This window comes from Protopterus annectens, chromosome 8.part0, assembly GCF_019279795.1.
Source record: "Protopterus annectens isolate FY-2018-M chromosome 8.part0, PAN1.0, whole genome shotgun sequence".
Classification (NCBI taxonomy): domain Eukaryota; kingdom Metazoa; phylum Chordata; order Ceratodontiformes; family Protopteridae; genus Protopterus; species Protopterus annectens.
Window position 1 is genome coordinate 1,365,421,108 of NC_056741.1, and position 17,970 is coordinate 1,365,439,077.

At 36.0% G+C, this 17,970-nt stretch overlaps 1 protein-coding gene across 1 annotated transcript in view; it reads right to left on the reverse strand.

Moving 5' to 3' along the window:
• The window catches only part of LOC122808489 (transmembrane protease serine 4-like), a 412,097-nt gene that overhangs the window by 167,543 nt on the left and 226,584 nt on the right, over positions 1 to 17,970 (reverse strand). The window contains exon 2 of the mRNA XM_044079445.1: positions 6,456 to 6,504. Within this exon, the coding sequence (XP_043935380.1) occupies positions 6,456 to 6,504 (49 nt within the window). The remainder of the gene's footprint in view (positions 1 to 6,455; positions 6,505 to 17,970) is intronic.

Sequence of the window (17,970 nt, forward strand, 5' to 3'; positions counted from 1 at the left end):
CTGTCATCTTTTGACAAATAAAACCCTTGTAATATCAGACTATGACCTTTGTTGCCAGACTGGTTCGGATCCCTTTGTATAGCCCAATGTGTGTGTGTGTGTGTGTGTATATATATATATATATATATAATTATATATATATATATATATATATATATATACATAATATATATATAATATATATATATAATATATATAATATATATATATACATATACACACATACACACATTATATATACATACATTTTATATATATATAATATATATAATATATATATACATATACACACATACATACACACATTATATATACATACATTTTATATATATATATATATATATATATATATAAAGCACATCATTCCATTAAATTGCCATTTGTCAATGGAATCAACTTGAAAATTCCTTCTTTATCCTTTTTATATGCAACTAGACAGAGAATCTGTTCCTGATTCATTATTGCCGCCTGTTCTAACTCCAATATCTTCATCAGCTTGTTTCATCTATCCTTCTTAGATGAAGGAATGCCCTAGTCCTACTAAATGTGATTTTTTACTGGTAAATGGGTTATTAATAACATTTGTATAATGTCTCTGGTCAGTGCATCAGCCCTGGCAGTTGCATTATATAGTACTTCCAAGTTTATAAAGCTTCCAGCCTAGGTTTTTGAAATTGCTGATTACCGCACTGATCCTATACACCCTTTTTCACATGCTCATCTGTGACCCTCATTTTTCCAGTTATCCTTCTGTTTGTCACAGGCTAAACATTTTGCTTCTTCATCCAGATCACATTTTCATCTTGTATATCTTTCCCATATCCTTCCTGGTGTTTTCTCTTATTTCATTACATTTCATTTACCTTATTTTTTGCTCTCTTCAGCTATCTTTTGTTACCTTCTTGTTACTTTGTGTTTACCCAGACTGTTACCCTCAGTTATTCCCTCTCCTATCTATTTACTGACAGGGTTACCTCATCCTGTCTAGTTTTCATCCCTCCTTTCATTCTATACTTCTCTCTGGGGAGTGTGTTTTTCCTCCTTTGGCACAATCAACCTGGAACACTTTTGTATTTCTTGCTTCACAATTCTCTCTCCTGGAGGTCATGTTTGATAGCTTGCATGTGCTAAACAGCTTCTTGTCCACTCACTTTCACAGTCATCCATTCTTCCAAACCCCTGCCACTTATTCCTCTCTGAGCCAATAGCTAAACTGTCATCTACTTCAGAAAATGCTGACCATTTCTATAATTAGTCTAGTACATTTATTCTGGTGTGTACACCAACTGTACAAGCATTTCTTGAGATGTGTGAACAGGGTATGTATGATGCATGTTTTCACAATAATAGCTGTATGAAATATTATAATTTAAATTGGATTGAAAGGGTAGCATTAATGAATCCATCTGTGAATTCAGATATAATTAAACAGGCAGACAAAGGTGGGAAGGTTGTCGTAATGGATACTATGTAAAATAATCAAGCGTAATCCAACAACGAATCCAAGCAGAAACACAAAAATTACGCTGTGAAAACTGATATATCAGAGACTGCACTGTATTCCAAATGCTTTATTGCAACATAAAATTCCGGACATTAAGTGCTTTCATCCACACCCAATGTGGACTTCCTCAGAATGCCCAGTATACTAAACACAAGTCATTAAATACCATTATAATTGGCGCCAAAACCACATTAATTACCAATTAAAATAATCAATCATCCAAAAGTTAAAAAGTTGTAAAAATATGTAGAAGTTATAAAAAAATGTAATATATGGAATCAGTGAATTAAGTTACATATTGATGTTACATATTTAAAGGGCTGCAATACATTTTAATCTAATATAAAATCAATTATATAATTTTCAAAGTCACAAATAGTACTATTCATGCCAATATTTATAAAATGACATTTATATAATAAACGTCCATTAGCCTAATTGTAAAACAGGTTTAATAGTAATGTACTCATTCAGCCTTGGTTTAGTCAAGGCATCAGTATACATTTGCCACATCACTTCCCTTTTGCTTAACAAGGCTTTACTATCCCCCCCCCCCCGGGTACCTACATCTACCTGATCAAGTATTGCAAACTTAAATGTATGTGTCTCTCCACTTTTGGCAAGGTGTCTATACAACGCATTATTTTTATCTTTCCTTTTTATATCATATAAATGGTTGTATATTCTCTTCTTAAAATACCTCTCGGTTTTCCCAATATAGAATCCAGGGCATATCATACATTTAGCCATGTAAATAATATTCTTTGTGTTACAATTACCATGTATTTTAGTTCTGTTCACATTTTCCAAGACAATACTTTCCATTTCCCATATATAACTACACTGTCTACAGTTTCCACATCTCTTAGTATATCTATTCTGCTGTCTCATCTCACTCCCCCTATTAAATGTTTCAAATATATTCTTCAGATTGCGTGCCATCTTATAAACAAAGACTAGCCACTCACCCACTCTCTCTCTAATTCTACTGACTACAGCTAGTATGTTTCAATTCCTACTTCATATTTGTTGAAACATGTGTACCTGTGGATTGTATTCCAATACACATGCCCTCCTGTAGTGAGCGACTTCATTTGTACTATTGTTCATACTAATGGGAAAACCTTTCCATAATATGGGTTATTTTTTTCCTCATTCACTTATTACATATTGTTTGGCATCGTCCAACATTGACAAGGGGTACCCTCTCTCTAAAAAAAAGACCTGATGGTGTTTATTTCATCAACCATATCTTTATATATAGAGGTCATGTTGGCTGCCCTTATACACTGCCCCTTATAAATATTCATCATCCTCCTTGGGTGATAACTGCTATAATCTAAATAATTTGAAAAAGTATTCTTTCGATATATCCGCGATTTAAATCCTGTGGGTGTACTTGATATACATGTGTCTAAATATGCTATACCATCTACATTGACATTGTAGGTGAACTTCAACAAAACTACTTGTATTGTTTAAAATACTACAAATTCTTCTATTAATTCTTTCGGCCCTTCCCATAACACAAATATGTTATCCAAAAATCTTGAATAACATCTCACATTTGTAGTAAGGGCTTTTAAAAAGATGTGTACTTTCCCAGTCTAGCATCACTAGATTAGCAAAAATGGGGGCACAAGCTACGTAAGGACACAGACTTAAAGTTGATATAAGTGCAGTTAAGGGTATGATTTATAAGACTAATTTATTAATGGAAGGGTCGATAACACCAGAGTTATATAATTTTTTTGTATACATCTGCTCCAGTACTGCCTATTACATACAGGCTTCCTAAACTAGATAAAGACATTGAAAGACCACCTATGAGGCCTATTGTTTCTAGCAGTAAATGGGCTACCACATTCATATCCAAGTATCTTGAAAATGAATGAAGTCCCTTACTCAAGTTCAGTAGAAAATGCCGCGGTGGTACTGCAGTAGAGTTGTTACCTCACAGCAAGAGGTTCTCCCGTTCGATTCTCGTCTGGGCTTGGGAGTGCCTTCTGTGTGGAGTCTACATGTCCTCCCCGTGGTTGGGTAGTGTTCGAAAGACATGCATGCGTAAATGGGCGTGCCTTCGTTGAAGGTTAGGCATTGAGCTGGCACCTCGGCATTTCGTAAAAATCTACTGCCAATCATTAGCGGACCGGAGTTCCGCTGTGGCGACCCCTTACTGGGAAAAGCCGAAAGACAAAACAACTCAAGTTCATTACAAGTGTTAAAAACACTAATGATTTCCTGATGGGATTGAATAGAGTAATTGGTCAAGGAATAATGAATTTACTGAACTTTTATTAGTGACTATGGATATCAAGTTACTATTCACTGTAATCCCAAATAATTACGGCTTACAGTGTACAGTGTACAAGAGAATATTTATTTATTCACACTGTTCTTACTGCTACCAAGATCTTGTTTAATAGCGAAATATTCCATCAGCAATTAGGTGTAGCAATGGGTACCCCTGTTGATGATACCTATGCAAATTTGGTATTCAGCAGATGGAAGGAAGAACATTTTTAATAATGAAGGTGTATGTAATTTTAAAGTGAAAGACGTTTAATACTTTAAAAGATTTGTTGATATATTCTTGCTTTGGGCAGGAACGATTCATGATTTTAATAACCGTGTCTCAGACATGAAATTTGAGACTACGATTTTTAAGAAAAAGGTACAAGCCACGCATTATGTTAATTCCAGAAGTATGCATCCCACACATATATTTAAAATGAGATTTAAAAAGTCAATTTTTAAGAGCCAGTAGACTTAATACTAGGTAAAATGATTTTATCCATGAAATGGATAGTATGGCTACTGATTTTAAGATGAGGGGGTTATGATAAAGAATTAAAGGATGAGAATGGATGTAAACTAAAGAGTGTGATGGTTTGGGTAAACCTTATTTACATTGTGAGACATCAGATGCATAAAGTAGACTTCATATACAAGCAACATGCTAAGATGGTGCAACAGATTATTAGAAAGAATTGGTTAATACTACAGTCTAATGAAGAGATTAAGGACATTGTAGGTGGGGTCCTTAGATTTTCATATAAAAGAAGAATCTGAAACAGATTCTTTGTTATAGGAAACTACACCACAATAAAAATCCTATAGCTAATATATGAAGGAGAGATACTGTACCTTGCCACAGCTGTGTGTTCTGTACTGGTATCAATAACTAAGCTAACCTTTGTACATCCTATAATTAGGACTGAGTTTGTGTTTAATACTTATGCTACATGTTTCACGGAAAATGTGATTTATTTGGCTAGTTTTGTAGTGTCGGATCAATTTTATATAGGAAAAACAAATCAGAAATTGAGAGTGTATTTCCTCACACCTCTGACATTCTAAGAGGTATTGAGACAAATGCCCTATGTAAAAACATGTTTTGTCCAAAGGACGCCAACATAGGTTTAAGTTCAAAGTACTCCAGAGGGTATTTTTAGATCCAAGGGAAGGTAACTTAGTAATAAAAACTGAAGCACTGGAGTATAACTGGATAAATTATTTTAGGGTAGATGTTCCACCAGGTCCCAATAGCCAACATACTATTAAACCTGCACTGAAAGTAAAACATAAATATGTACGAATTTTAGTTTTTTGGAAAAGTTGTTATGACACTTTGAATGTTTATTCTGGGCTATTTTAAAATGATTAAACAGGTGCCAGTGTACACTTTATGATTCTTAATGAGCTAGCTATTAATCTTAATTGATTTTAAATTATTGATAATTAGTGAAAGAACATTTAAAATGGATGAGAATGGTTGTTTTTAAAGCATTGATAAAGAGCTTGTCTCAAACACTTAGCATTTTCATATTTGTGTTTTACTAAACTCTTTGCCTGGTGTTTTTTCGATTTTGTTTTTTGTTTCATTTCAGTAATTACTCAGACTGCAGTGCTATTCGTACAGTTAGACTGCAGCACTACTGTATGCCCTCAAGCTCCTGTAAAAGCTTATGACCTCTTTGGCCTTCACTACTGCCTGTTGTATTGATTCCTGCACCACATCCATTCCTACATAGACCACTATAGGAAGAAATCTTTTCTCTCTTTTAAACAATGTGGTCATTGCAACTTTGAGAGGTGTAGGCATAGATCCATTTCTACTTCTATCCCCCCTTTTCTTTCCAACCTAGTGTCCCCTATTAAGAAGGTCCCCAGCCACTAGAACTCATTCCATTTCTTCTAGGCAAGCTTGCCTGATACTTGGTCCCATCCCATGCTGTTACTGTTCCTTCTTACTCCCCTCCAACTGCTCTTTCTGCCTACTTTATGATTGGATTTTGTGTTTCCCTGCTGTTTTATTCACTCTTGCCTAGTTATCTATAGCCTTGATCTCTTCACTTCTTACCTTTGTGTGCACAATTACATCTATTTTTCCCCATCAGTATTTGTGATGGTTCCTGAGACTTTACTCGTATGGCCAACTGTCAACTTATTTTACTGTATAATTTTGTGTAAACTAGCTAAAAAGCTGGTATTATGGTTTATTTCAGCTGTGTGGAAACTGAAAGCTCATTTCTTCTTGGCTCTTTTCACTCGAGGATAGTAGTTTCCCATTTCAGATCTTGCCATAAGCTGCCCCATGCTGGGCTCTTCAATGCTTCCTACAGATTACTAATGCAGGGGAAGATGGAAATAATTCTAGTAATGGGCCTACTATAGTCACAGAATGAAACATTTAAAGTCAAATAGACAGTGAATACTTTGAACATGTAATATGAACTGCTTGCCAATACCCAGTTACAAAACCTTCAGCATCTTCTTCCCGAGTTTGAAGGCTTATGTTGCACAGTTCCTTTAAGCACATTGTTACATGAACTATGCATCCCCTTCACCCAATGCACACATTTCATTCTTTTAAATTTATTGAGGAACATAACATACAAATTTAAACATCATTCTGACCACTGGCAAAAATAAGTAAAGAAAACTGTACCTGATTTAAGAGGCTCTTCAACATCAGATTGTTTCTTCTTATTTTTACCCTGTAAAAAACAAACAAAATAATACATTATACGAGGACCAAGGACAAATTCAGAATCATACATTATACGAGGACCAAGGACAAATTTAGACTCTGACTCAGAAGAAACTTGTTTGCACTATTTAGAATGTCTGGTAACCAGAACTCAAGTTTAGCGCTTTCATCTGCCAACACCAGACTTCTTCAGAACCACCTAATACCACTTAATTGATTCATTAAAAAGCCTTTTTGGCGCCAAAAAGCTACCCAGTACAAGCTAAAAAGTATTTTAAAAGTTATGGTAAAAATACCAGCTAATGTTTAAAATAAATAAAAAACATACATATAACAATACATATCCAAATAAACCAATAATAACAAAATATAAATTACATATATAAAGGTATATCGAATGAATAACGTATAAATGTACATTTAAATCTATTTACATATGAAGTAAAAAGTAAAATAGTACCATAAACCATAACCACACCTTAACCACGTTCTAAAAGTAGAAATGGTTTAATACTGATACTAACATTGAACCCTGGCCAGGTAGTAGCATCACAAAGTATCTGCCATTTACTTTCCAAACAAGACAAACCAACCTTCCAATTACCTCCATATGCAACTGTGTCAATAGAATCAATAATAGTAAATTTTAAAGAGTGTTCTTGACCCTTATCACTAACATGTTTACTAAGTGCATTTTTCATATCCACTTTCTTAATCTTGTATACATGCTCATATATACGGGTTTTAAGCTTTCTCTCTGTCTTGCCGATGTAAAAAGCCTGACAGTAAGAACAGGTAGCTAAGTAAACAACTCTCTTACTATTGCAGTTTCCTTTTCTACTGTGACAAACTGTTCTGTTCACATTCTGAAGTCTAGTGGTCTTGTTTTCATTGACATATTGGCACTGACTGCAGGTGCCACATTTACTAGTATAATCCTTATTATTCTTCATTTTATCCTTTTTCTTGGCACCTTCTATAATTCTTTTTAAATTGTCCGAAGTTTTATACACACAAGTGGGATGGTCACCCAAAAACATGCCTATACTATCAGAAAAGGTGATCAGATCCCAATGTCCATTTAAAATTTCCTTAACTAAATTTATTTAACTAAATTTTTAAATCTTTTAAATTTACTATTATTGATTCTATTGACAGTTGCATATGGAGGTAATTGGAAGGTTGGTTTGTCTTGTTTGGAAAGTAAGTGGCAGATACTTTGTGATGCTACTACCTGGCCAGGGCTCAATGACAGTATCAGTATTAAACCATTTCTACTTTTAGAACGTGGTTAAGGTGTGGTTATGGTTTATGGTACTATTTTACTTCACATGTAAATAGATTTAAATGTACATTTATACATTATTCATTCGATATACCTTTATATATGTAATTTATATTTTGTTATTATTGGTTTATTTGGATATGTATTGTTATATGTATGTTTTTTATTTATTTTAAACATTAGCTGGTATTTTTACCATAACTTTTAAAATACTTTTTAGCAAATACTTTTTAGCTTGTACTGGGTAGCTTTTTGGCACCAAAAAGGCTTTTTAATGAATCAATTAAGTGGTATCAGGTGGTTCTGAAGAAGTCTGCTGTTGGCAGATGAAAGCGCTAAACCTGTTTTCCCTTTCTGGAGCTCTGTGTGTTCATCATCTGTAATAAACAAGGTTGCTGCATACGTGCTATTAGATTCATCTTTTATTTCTGCTCGAGTGACTGGGATCTTGGTTGGCCATTTGTTTCTGATTTTTGGTAACCAGAACTCCACCTATGCACTGCCCATTTTCAGAGAAGCACTCAAGAGTAAACTCAGAAGTTGCATAGTATACAATCAGAATAAAAAAGGTAATAAACAGATGTAAAAAATGCTATTATACATATCACAGAATACAGATTATAAAACAATAGTGACATATGTACAGAAGAACTTATGAACTAATATACTGATCTGGTATAGAATATGCAACATACTAAATATTTAAGCATAAAATGCTAGTCATTGATACTACTGTGAAAAGAATTATCTGTTGTTATCTAAGTTTGGCTCAATATTTTGGCCTGTACTTCCTAATATCCGAGAATAAGTGTTCATAATTTGGGGGCGTTTCTCCAATTAGTTTTACTTTGTCCCTAATTCTGGAAGTAAAAGGTTGAGAGATACGAATAGAAATGTTTACAGAGCATTCAGTTAATATTCAGTAGACTAGATATACTACAGAGGAGTGTGGGGTAAATGTTTAGAAATACAAGTTTCACTAACCGAAGGAAGTAAATTGTTAGGGGAGAATAGGCAAAAGACTGAACAGAGCAAGGATCTTTGCAGTGGCCCGTTTTAACAGATGGATGTCTAGCTAAGGCTTTGAAAGTGAGGAGATTACTAAAGGTGTGGGTATTTCAGAAAGCAAGGAGTTTCAGAGCATGGAAGTTAAAAAAACAAAATGTCAGCATCAAAATATTTTAGGAAATGGATTATGCTGCCAGGCAGATAAATTGTTCTGTCTCATTCACATTCTGGTTCTGGTTCTGCTTATTCCAAATCAACTGAAAGTTTAACAGCAGACCTAGTCTCTCAGAACTACACCTGAATTTTAAATGTGTTGCCATTTTTTGACAAACATTTTCTCTGCTGGGTCATTAGCTACATTGGTTTTGCATTACACTTCTAATTCTGTGTTATAAACTGCCTTTTTGTGTTTCCCTGGTAATTCTGTACTGCATTATTTGTTTTATGTTACACTGGAGGGAACCTTTGTGGCTCTACAGTGGTTCTGGCTCAGAGGATGAACTATTGCTATTTGTACATTGTACGGACTACATTTTGGTGCAGAGAGCTGTAGTTATTCCTCATTTCAGTTTGAGCAAAGCACAAAACGACTGCAGTAAACAGAGTACTACTGGAAGATACTCTTACTAACCCGTATGTTCCTTTGCTCTAAGTTCTACTTGCATCCCAGAAAGGCCTCAATTCCAGATTACCTGGGACAGCAAAAAGGAATAGCTCCAGAAATGTGGTATCTTTGTGGATCATGTGGAAAGTAGTAGAAGGGTTAATAACCATATTAAGGGGGCTAAATTATTAGGTATGGTGAAAAAGTGTGCAACAGGAGACCAAATGGTCTGTGAAGGAGTCAAAGAAATCAGGGGTAAGGGCATGATGTTCTGGTTAGACGGTGTGTGTGTGGGAAGAGAATGATATTAGTAAGCAAGGTGTTGAGGAAACACTAGGGCATGTGGAAAGGTGGCGTGTGCTCCCTGCCAGTCACCAGTCCTCTTCCATCCAATTAGCGCATTCATTCCATCACCAGAGGGCAAGGATCAGCCAAGAGGGCCATTATTAAAGCAGATGTCTAGAGTGGTTTGAATTATTCTGCTTCAGGAGTCCCCATCCCCACTAGGAATGTCCCCTGTCGCCCCAAGGTTCATCAAGCAAAGGCCAAGCTGGCATAAGCAGGTTACTTGGTTTTACAGATGATGCAACCCCTCAAGGCTGTCCTGCCACCCTTGTCAACAGCATTTTTGCATCATCTAGGACCTCCAGCATGGATTTTACCACAGGAATGAGTACCTAGACATGTAAACCAACCATATCCCTAAATGAGAAGTGAGCCAGCAAAGCCATGTCATATCTCCCTTCCCAATGCCAGTGCTTCCCTTCCCCATGCCAGCTCCAATAGGCACTTGCTTGGTTATACAAACATGGGGCACCTGGATTGTAGTTTGGGCTTTTAGCCATTAGAGCTGGTGGGAAAGGAGACAGGATTTTGGTAAGGTTCTCAGTTGAGGGAAGAGAGTTTGTGATTTTTTTTTTTTTAAATTTTAGTCAATCCACTGTTGATGGAAAGGTATAAGGAATTTCAGGTTTTAGTAGGATGACAACTGAAAAAGAAGGGGATTAGTTTGAAATGTGGTAGTGGGGACTACAAGGTATAAAATGCAATGTGGGATAAAGTTTGTGGAAATACAGCAGGAATCAATATATGGAAGTCTGGGAGCTAGCACAGAGGATTAAGGTTGTGAGCTGCTAATGAGCTGCCGTCTGTATTCTGAGGTATAGAGTTTCATTCTTACCACCTTTGTTCCTACTCAAGCTCTGAAGACCCCAAGCCCTTGTTTTAAGTTCTAATTTGTGAAGATTGTCCAGTTTCTTCTCCTAGATGTACCAAAAGGCTATGATGTTGTTAGCCTATAAAGTGTTTTAACAAGTCAAGACAGGGCACTTCTAATTGTGGCAAGACTAACTCTACCAATTCTAATCTTTGTGTGTTTTTACAACGGCAATTTGGAGATTTTTTTTTCCTGTAATGACAAACTGGGTAAGAATCCATGGGTAGTATAGAATAGAAGAAATCAAGTATAAATGCAATGGAAAATGTGAAAGGAGTTCAGCCTATTTACAGGAACTTGCAGGGACTTTGCTTGCAAACAGAGGGGAGAAATGTTGGATCACATTTTAATATGTAGGATAAACTGAGCAGATGTGAACTGGAAGAATGACCAACAGGCAAGCTTCATATTTTCCTGAAATCATATGGAATTGTCAGCTATATGACTAAAAAACAGCTGGTCAGGGTGTAAGCCAAGATGAAACACTACTCATAACTCTTAGCATGAAGAGAGGGAAGCAGGAGGAGGAAGCAAAGGCTTCCTGAGACATCAATCATTCTACTGTTTGATACCTCATTAGGATGTGGATTGGGTAGGGGTTGTGATGTTGCTATGATAAACAGCATCAGTAAGTGGCCAGCACTTTCTTCAGTGTCCCAATGAAGCATTTAGCAAAATTAGGATACTGAAAAGTGACCATTTCAGCTATATCCCTGTTACAGAATAGAAATATGAACAGTTTACATGCAAATGCCACAGTTCTTAGGAGAATCAGATATATGGCACAGTCTGCTAAACACAGGATCTTATAACCTTAAAACAAAATCCTCACTTGTTCAGTATTTTAGGAGATATCAGTCAATCTGCCAAAGGAGTTCAACAAAAAATATACAGATCTACTAGGAGATTTCACATTTGGATCAGAACTTTAAAGCTACATTGAACTTCTTCGGGTTTTTAATATTACGCAGAAATAAAATTCTACCTAGTGGTACATGGAGAGAGAAATCCCTGGAGGTGCACTTGTAGAACCTACAGTGGGATAAGAAGGCCATTCACTCTGACATTTAAACATCACAAAACCCAAAAACATTGTACAGAGAACTATTAGAGACTTTCACTGATCTAGGTTTAATGCGGAGTAGCTGCACATACCTGGCCCAAACTCCTAATCACCTGACCTTTGTCAGTGCCACATAGTGATGCTCCCTCTGTGCAGCAGCAGTTGCCAAGCAACAGATTCAGTTTTGAAATAAATGAGGCTTGTTTAATAGTTTTGCAAGAAAAATTCTATAAAAACTAAATAATGAATGCCATGTGGTAGGCGGTATGACAAGTAATTGGTCAACATCTTATTTCTTCAAAGCTGCCCATATTATACAAATGCCTCTGACCCCTGGTCAAGTCTGTGGGGCAAATAGCTCCATTTGCCTTCTTAAGCAAATGCTCAATTACCTTTTTTGGATTTGAATAGGTAACATTTATCCTAGAAAGTTAATGCTTGAGGGCCACTTTGCAGTTTTATTTCCATTCATAATTTTACACCACTCTTCTGAAGTCAATATGTTTCATAGTTGGCCCTGCTGTTGCACCTTTAGTGACATATTTGACCACCCTTACTTTTCACTTGCATATGTTGACACAATACAGTCAAAAGAGACATACCCATTTGTTTAGACCACCCACTAATATGGCATTATAGGAGTAGTTCAATTGCTGCAATAATGAAATTAGTTAATGAAATGAGTTTAGTGGTGGCCTGTACAAATGGATGCACTTTCTTTATTCCCTATTAGCAATCACAAGCAACCAACTTTGGATCATGCTTCTTCATGCTTGGAAGGAAGCTGCGATACCCTGATGCGCTTTTTTGACTATACAATGGTAGTCATTCACAATCCCCATTTTCCTGGCTTAAGACTTTGAATACCTTTAAAATTGTTTATAGTTGGAATGTCATCTTCCAGATCAAAACAAAAACTTTGCAAAGCCCAGAATGTTTAGGGGAATTGTTAATACTACTAGTCTGTATTACAATATAGATATCACCTCATCCATCTTGCTGGGTTTTACCATGCACCAAGAGTCATGGTCAGTGTGATATAACATTTAATTACAGGAAACAGCAACACAAAATTAGTAGCCACTACTGTGGACATCTTTGAAAATTAGAACACTAGCTGCAAAGGAGGCACTTAAGACTGATAGATTTGGTAGTTCACCTACTGTTGTCTGCAAAATTTCATCCCCAGGTCAGACACTGACTTGGGCTTTACCTTCTTTACTGGTACATTGGTAAGCTTGTCCAGGCCTGCATCAAAGTGATTCATTCAGATCAGCAGCACTTGGTTCAAAGTTCATTTACAAAATCAGATTAGATTACAGATGCTTTTGGTGAAACGTGACAGCAGATTGCTAATAGAGCTCTGCACACTACTTCTGGACAGTCAGTGGTCAGGGTGTGGGCAATTTTTGAAGAAACAAAGCACTTTTGAAGCTTATTATGGTCTTACTTTATTTGCAATAATTAAACATTTTCTTCTGCAACTTCAGCTGCTGCCTCTGATGTCTTTTTAAAAGTACTGTCAAAACAAATTGAAACTGCCTGCTGTACTTTTACTGTAGAGGGTGACAGAGACCAGTTTAATCTGCATTTCAGATAATTCTGACAGAAAATACCTGACAAAAGAATAAAAACCCTTAGAGAGTATACACTTAAGATATTGTTAGTCAGAAAATGCATTTAGATTGAATGAGGTTTCATATTATTTTAAAGCAGAAGGATGTATTCTTAGAAAGCTGCTCCACAAGTTACCTGAGAAGATGACAAACTGCAGGGATCAACAACACCAGATAAATAAGTGCCAATGGCCATTATAAGTAGCAAGTCAGTGAACAGAGGCAGAAGCAGTACACAATCTGATTAAGAGCATTAAAAACAGATCAAGAAGGGTAGAATCGTAAAAGAATTTCAAGTCTTCAGCCTTTTCATTCAGACTTACTACTTGGATCAGAATGGGTTAAATTCAGAAAATGTGGGAAATTACTGGTGACAAAAGTCTCTCCACATGGCTGGAGAAAGTGCATTAAGTGCCGTAAACTGAGGATACTTCAGTAAGACAAGTAACAAGGCACTTCCAGCAAACATAACCGTGTTTAAGTTTAGAAAGGCTGTAGTCTGACAAAAAGAAAAAAGAAAAAACAGTAATTTGAGATAATGATTCATAAATCAACACATGTAGTATCCAATTGTTGAAGTCTAAATGGGATTATGACATTAGACAATGACTTCCTAGTCTAAAGAAGAGCAAAAAAAATTTTAGAAGATCAAGCAAAAACATTTGAGAATACTAGCTTTAGGACAATGAAAAACATAAAAAGGTACAAAAAATGGATACTGTAGAATAAGAGTAGAAGCAGTAAATGCATAAAAAATAAGGTGTCAAACAGAAATTGCTGCTGTTAACTATCCACATAGAAATGTTGTGCTCAGGTAAGGTAAAGCATCCATGAACTAAGAATTCAAAACCACTTTGCAAAATGTATAAATTGGTATCAAAGCAGAGTGAAAACTGAGAAAAAGAGGAGTGTAAATACTAAAATGGGACTTTTCAAAATAAAGATTAAAACACTGACAGGACAGTCCAGGTTAGATACTAAAACCGGAGCTGCAAAAAAGCAAAAACTGCAACAGACTGCTTGCTACAATGTGGTCTAAACTGTAATAACTGCTTTGTTACACTCTGAATGCTACAATGCTCAGATATGACCGTAATAACAATGCCAGCTTTTAAAAGCAAGTATTACATTAAAGCGAGATTAGGATTAGTTTATCATACCCCAAACACTTTGGTCCTGGTGCAGTCATCTGTCTTGCCTCAACCTAGCTATGATAAGAGGACAACAGCCCCAGTGCTTGAACAAAACAGCTTAAAATTTAATCTGATTTGTTAGCCTTCCAAGATGGCTGCACACTAATCAATAGCTTAATTTCAGCTCTCAGTGTAAAAAAAAAAAAAAAAAAAAGAAACTGAAAACAGGCAGAATTTCTGGTGCTTAATAAAATTTAGTTACTGCCTAGTACATTGTCTGTATGGCAGCAAAGAAGAAATTTAGGTTAGTTAATGCATGTGGGTGCAGATTTAAAAATCGGGACAATTGTTCCTATCAGGAGGGTTAAACTTCATTATTTGAAGATGTATATAATTTTGAGCATTTAAGTAAATACATTATGGGTGTGTTATGGGGCTGTATTTGTTTTTGTGTTTAAGGGTTTTCAATAAAACAAAACAAAAAAACTTGTAAAATGTGACATGGGTTTAAATTAAGATGATGACAAGAAACTCGATAAAGGATCAACCTGCCAAACATTAGTGGGTGTATGTAACAAAACCTTAAAATACATATTTATAAAAGCAGTCATATAATAGGTAAAAATAATAACTTTTTAGCATAATAGCTGCTCCAATTACTTTGGAATGTGAATGGCCTCACAGGTATAGACAAAAAGGTAAGAGTTTTAATATAATTTCATTACTTTTTTTTAATTTACTTGCCAGAAACAAACCCACATGGTGAAATCAAAATATTAGCAAGCTTTATAATAAAAGGAAAAGAATTCTTACCAAAAGTAAGAGTAATTCCCAGAATGTTAGCACTCTTGTCACTGAAAAACAGCTCAAGGGGTTAACAAAATCCACCAACACCAAGTTTGAGGCTAAAATAGCTACCAAAACCAAAAACTTAAAATGCCTTGGGATTGTCATGTTTGTAATCTAAAAAGCACAATGCAGCAATGAACTGAACTGATTGTGAACAATGTTACCTACACTGAGGCTGATAATATAGTGAACCTACTGGCCAATAAATTTAGCTCTAACTTTACCCCTCTCTCCCGTTCATCTGTCCCTGAAGATGTACCTGAACCTGTCTTACCTCCAGTTATTGTATAAGACCAAATCCTAAAAGTGCTATCAAAAGCTACAAATACTGCATCAGTGGGTCCTGACAATATCCCGGGATGCATATTAAATAGTATAAAGCACATTTTAGCCACACCTCTAACACTGTTCAATCTCAGCCTCCATACAAGTTTTGTACCAAGTGAATGGAAAACTTCTACAGTCATTCTCCCTGCACCAAGGAGGACCTTCCACAGACCAATGCAATTACAGCTTCCATAAGTCTGACCAACCTCATATGCAAAGACCTGGAAAGACATATCATGGAATTAATCAGGACATGGGAACCTTCAAAAACACTGAACCCACCTCAGTTTTGATTAATCAAGGGCAGGTCATGCTTACTCAGCCTTGTTGATAGTTTTGAAAAGGTCACCAAAACAATGAATGAAGGCAGAATGGTACACACCCCATACCTCATCCTGGGCTGGCAAAAGCTAAAACTGGAAATAAACCCCATGTCACCCACTGGATTTCTGACCATCTCACAGATAAGACACAGATAATCAAAACAGGGGAAGTTACCTCCACAAAGAGGCCATTTACCACTGGAATCCCCCCTGGGTTCTCTGCTGGGACCTCTCCTGTTTGGCATTTACTTTTCTCAAGTAAACGCCAATAACAAAGGGCTCTGAATGAGCAAGTCTGCAGATGACCTTAAGCTAGAAGCAATCACTGAATCCCCAAATGACAGCCATCCTGCAGGAAGGTTTGTCCAATATAAATAACTAGTGCCATTAGCTGTACTTCTAATAGTCTGAGGCAACTCCTAAATGCTTTATTCCATGCATAGGCTCCCTCAAATTATCTATGGTATGATACCAGTTATTCTCATTATGGGCAATATATAATCATTGACCATGGAATGTGCAAGGCCAATCTAGAACCAAATGAGATGGGTTATTCTGAGCACAAAAAGGGAAACCGGCTAGGCTTAAAATGGCCCACAAGGCAGCTAACCTATTAAAAACCTATAAGAGTACTGAATTATATTAAGGAATGTAGAGTGCAAATAGCAATGCTACAGGAGATGGTTTTGGAAAGAAGTGAGCATGTGAATTTGATAAAGAAAGGATTTCAGGATAGATATACAGCAGAATATCAGGGACAAAGGAAAAGGGGAATAATTATACTAATTGTAAGAGTATGATACACATGTAGTAATAAGAGGCTACTGGCAAGGGAGGAGGACTACACTGGCATGTATTTATGTTGCACCTAAAACTGCTATTATAATCCACTTTCAGCAGGGAATATTACTTCTAGATGGGGACTGGAACTTGACTTATAACAGTGAGGGTGCATCTGAGGACCCAGAAGAGAACATATAACAAAAGTGGGTAGATTTCTGAAGAAATATAGGAAAAGATTATGTATGGAAAGCATGAATTCATTAATAGGAATGTGGAGAATTTACATATTATTCACCAAGGACATTAACTGTTCTATTCTAGAAACTAAGGCAACACAAGAATGGAGAAAGGAGAATCTGCCAATATGGATGATATAGATGACTGCAATTAGGGGTACAGGAAAAGGCAAAAGGGGACTAGAATTTACTGAAAATGGAAAAGGAACCAAGGTATTGGGAGCAATTTACTAGATGAGGAAAGGTAAAAGAATGGGAAGAGGTCACAAAGACATTTGGACTACAGGCTAGAGACTGCTTTCCTTATTGGGGATTGATATCAGAGTATAGATAAAGAGAAAGGGATAGGAGAACCTTAAGTGAAAGACCTGCTTGGCAGAGTTTTTAGTTTAATCTAGAAAAAAGCTGCTGCAAAAAAGGGATAACTAGTAGGGCATTAAAAATATTGCACTATAACTACAGGAATCCGAGGTGGTTAGAAAAAATTAGGAAGAGAGATTGGATAAGCAATTCACAAGGAAACAATGGGAGGACATATGCATGGCTCTCAAATATGCAACAAATTCTAGAAAATTTAGGATTTTTACTTGAAAATATTTGCATATGTGTTTTTATACCCCAGGCAGACTGCAAATAATTTTCTGTTGCTGGCAAATGTTGGAGGTGTTATGGGAAATAAAGAGGTAACTGGGAACATATATTCTGGGAGTAGAATGAATTGGCAGACTTTAGAAATTCCCCACAAAGTACTCTGTCTGAAATATTGGGTGAGCAAATGGGTGCAACTAAGGAAATTATTTTTTTGAGCTGGTATACAATATCTGAATTGCCTAGACCTAGTACAGCAGCCTTGTTGACTTTAATCTTGGTGGCTGCCAAGAAGCAATCACTAGAAAATTAAAATAAAATTCTAAGCCAACTGTATTTGAAATAGTGAATAATGTAATGGAGATAAAATAACTGGAAATGTGATCTTTACAAAAGGGTAGGAGCAAACAGAAAAAAATGAAAATGTGGGGGGAAATACACA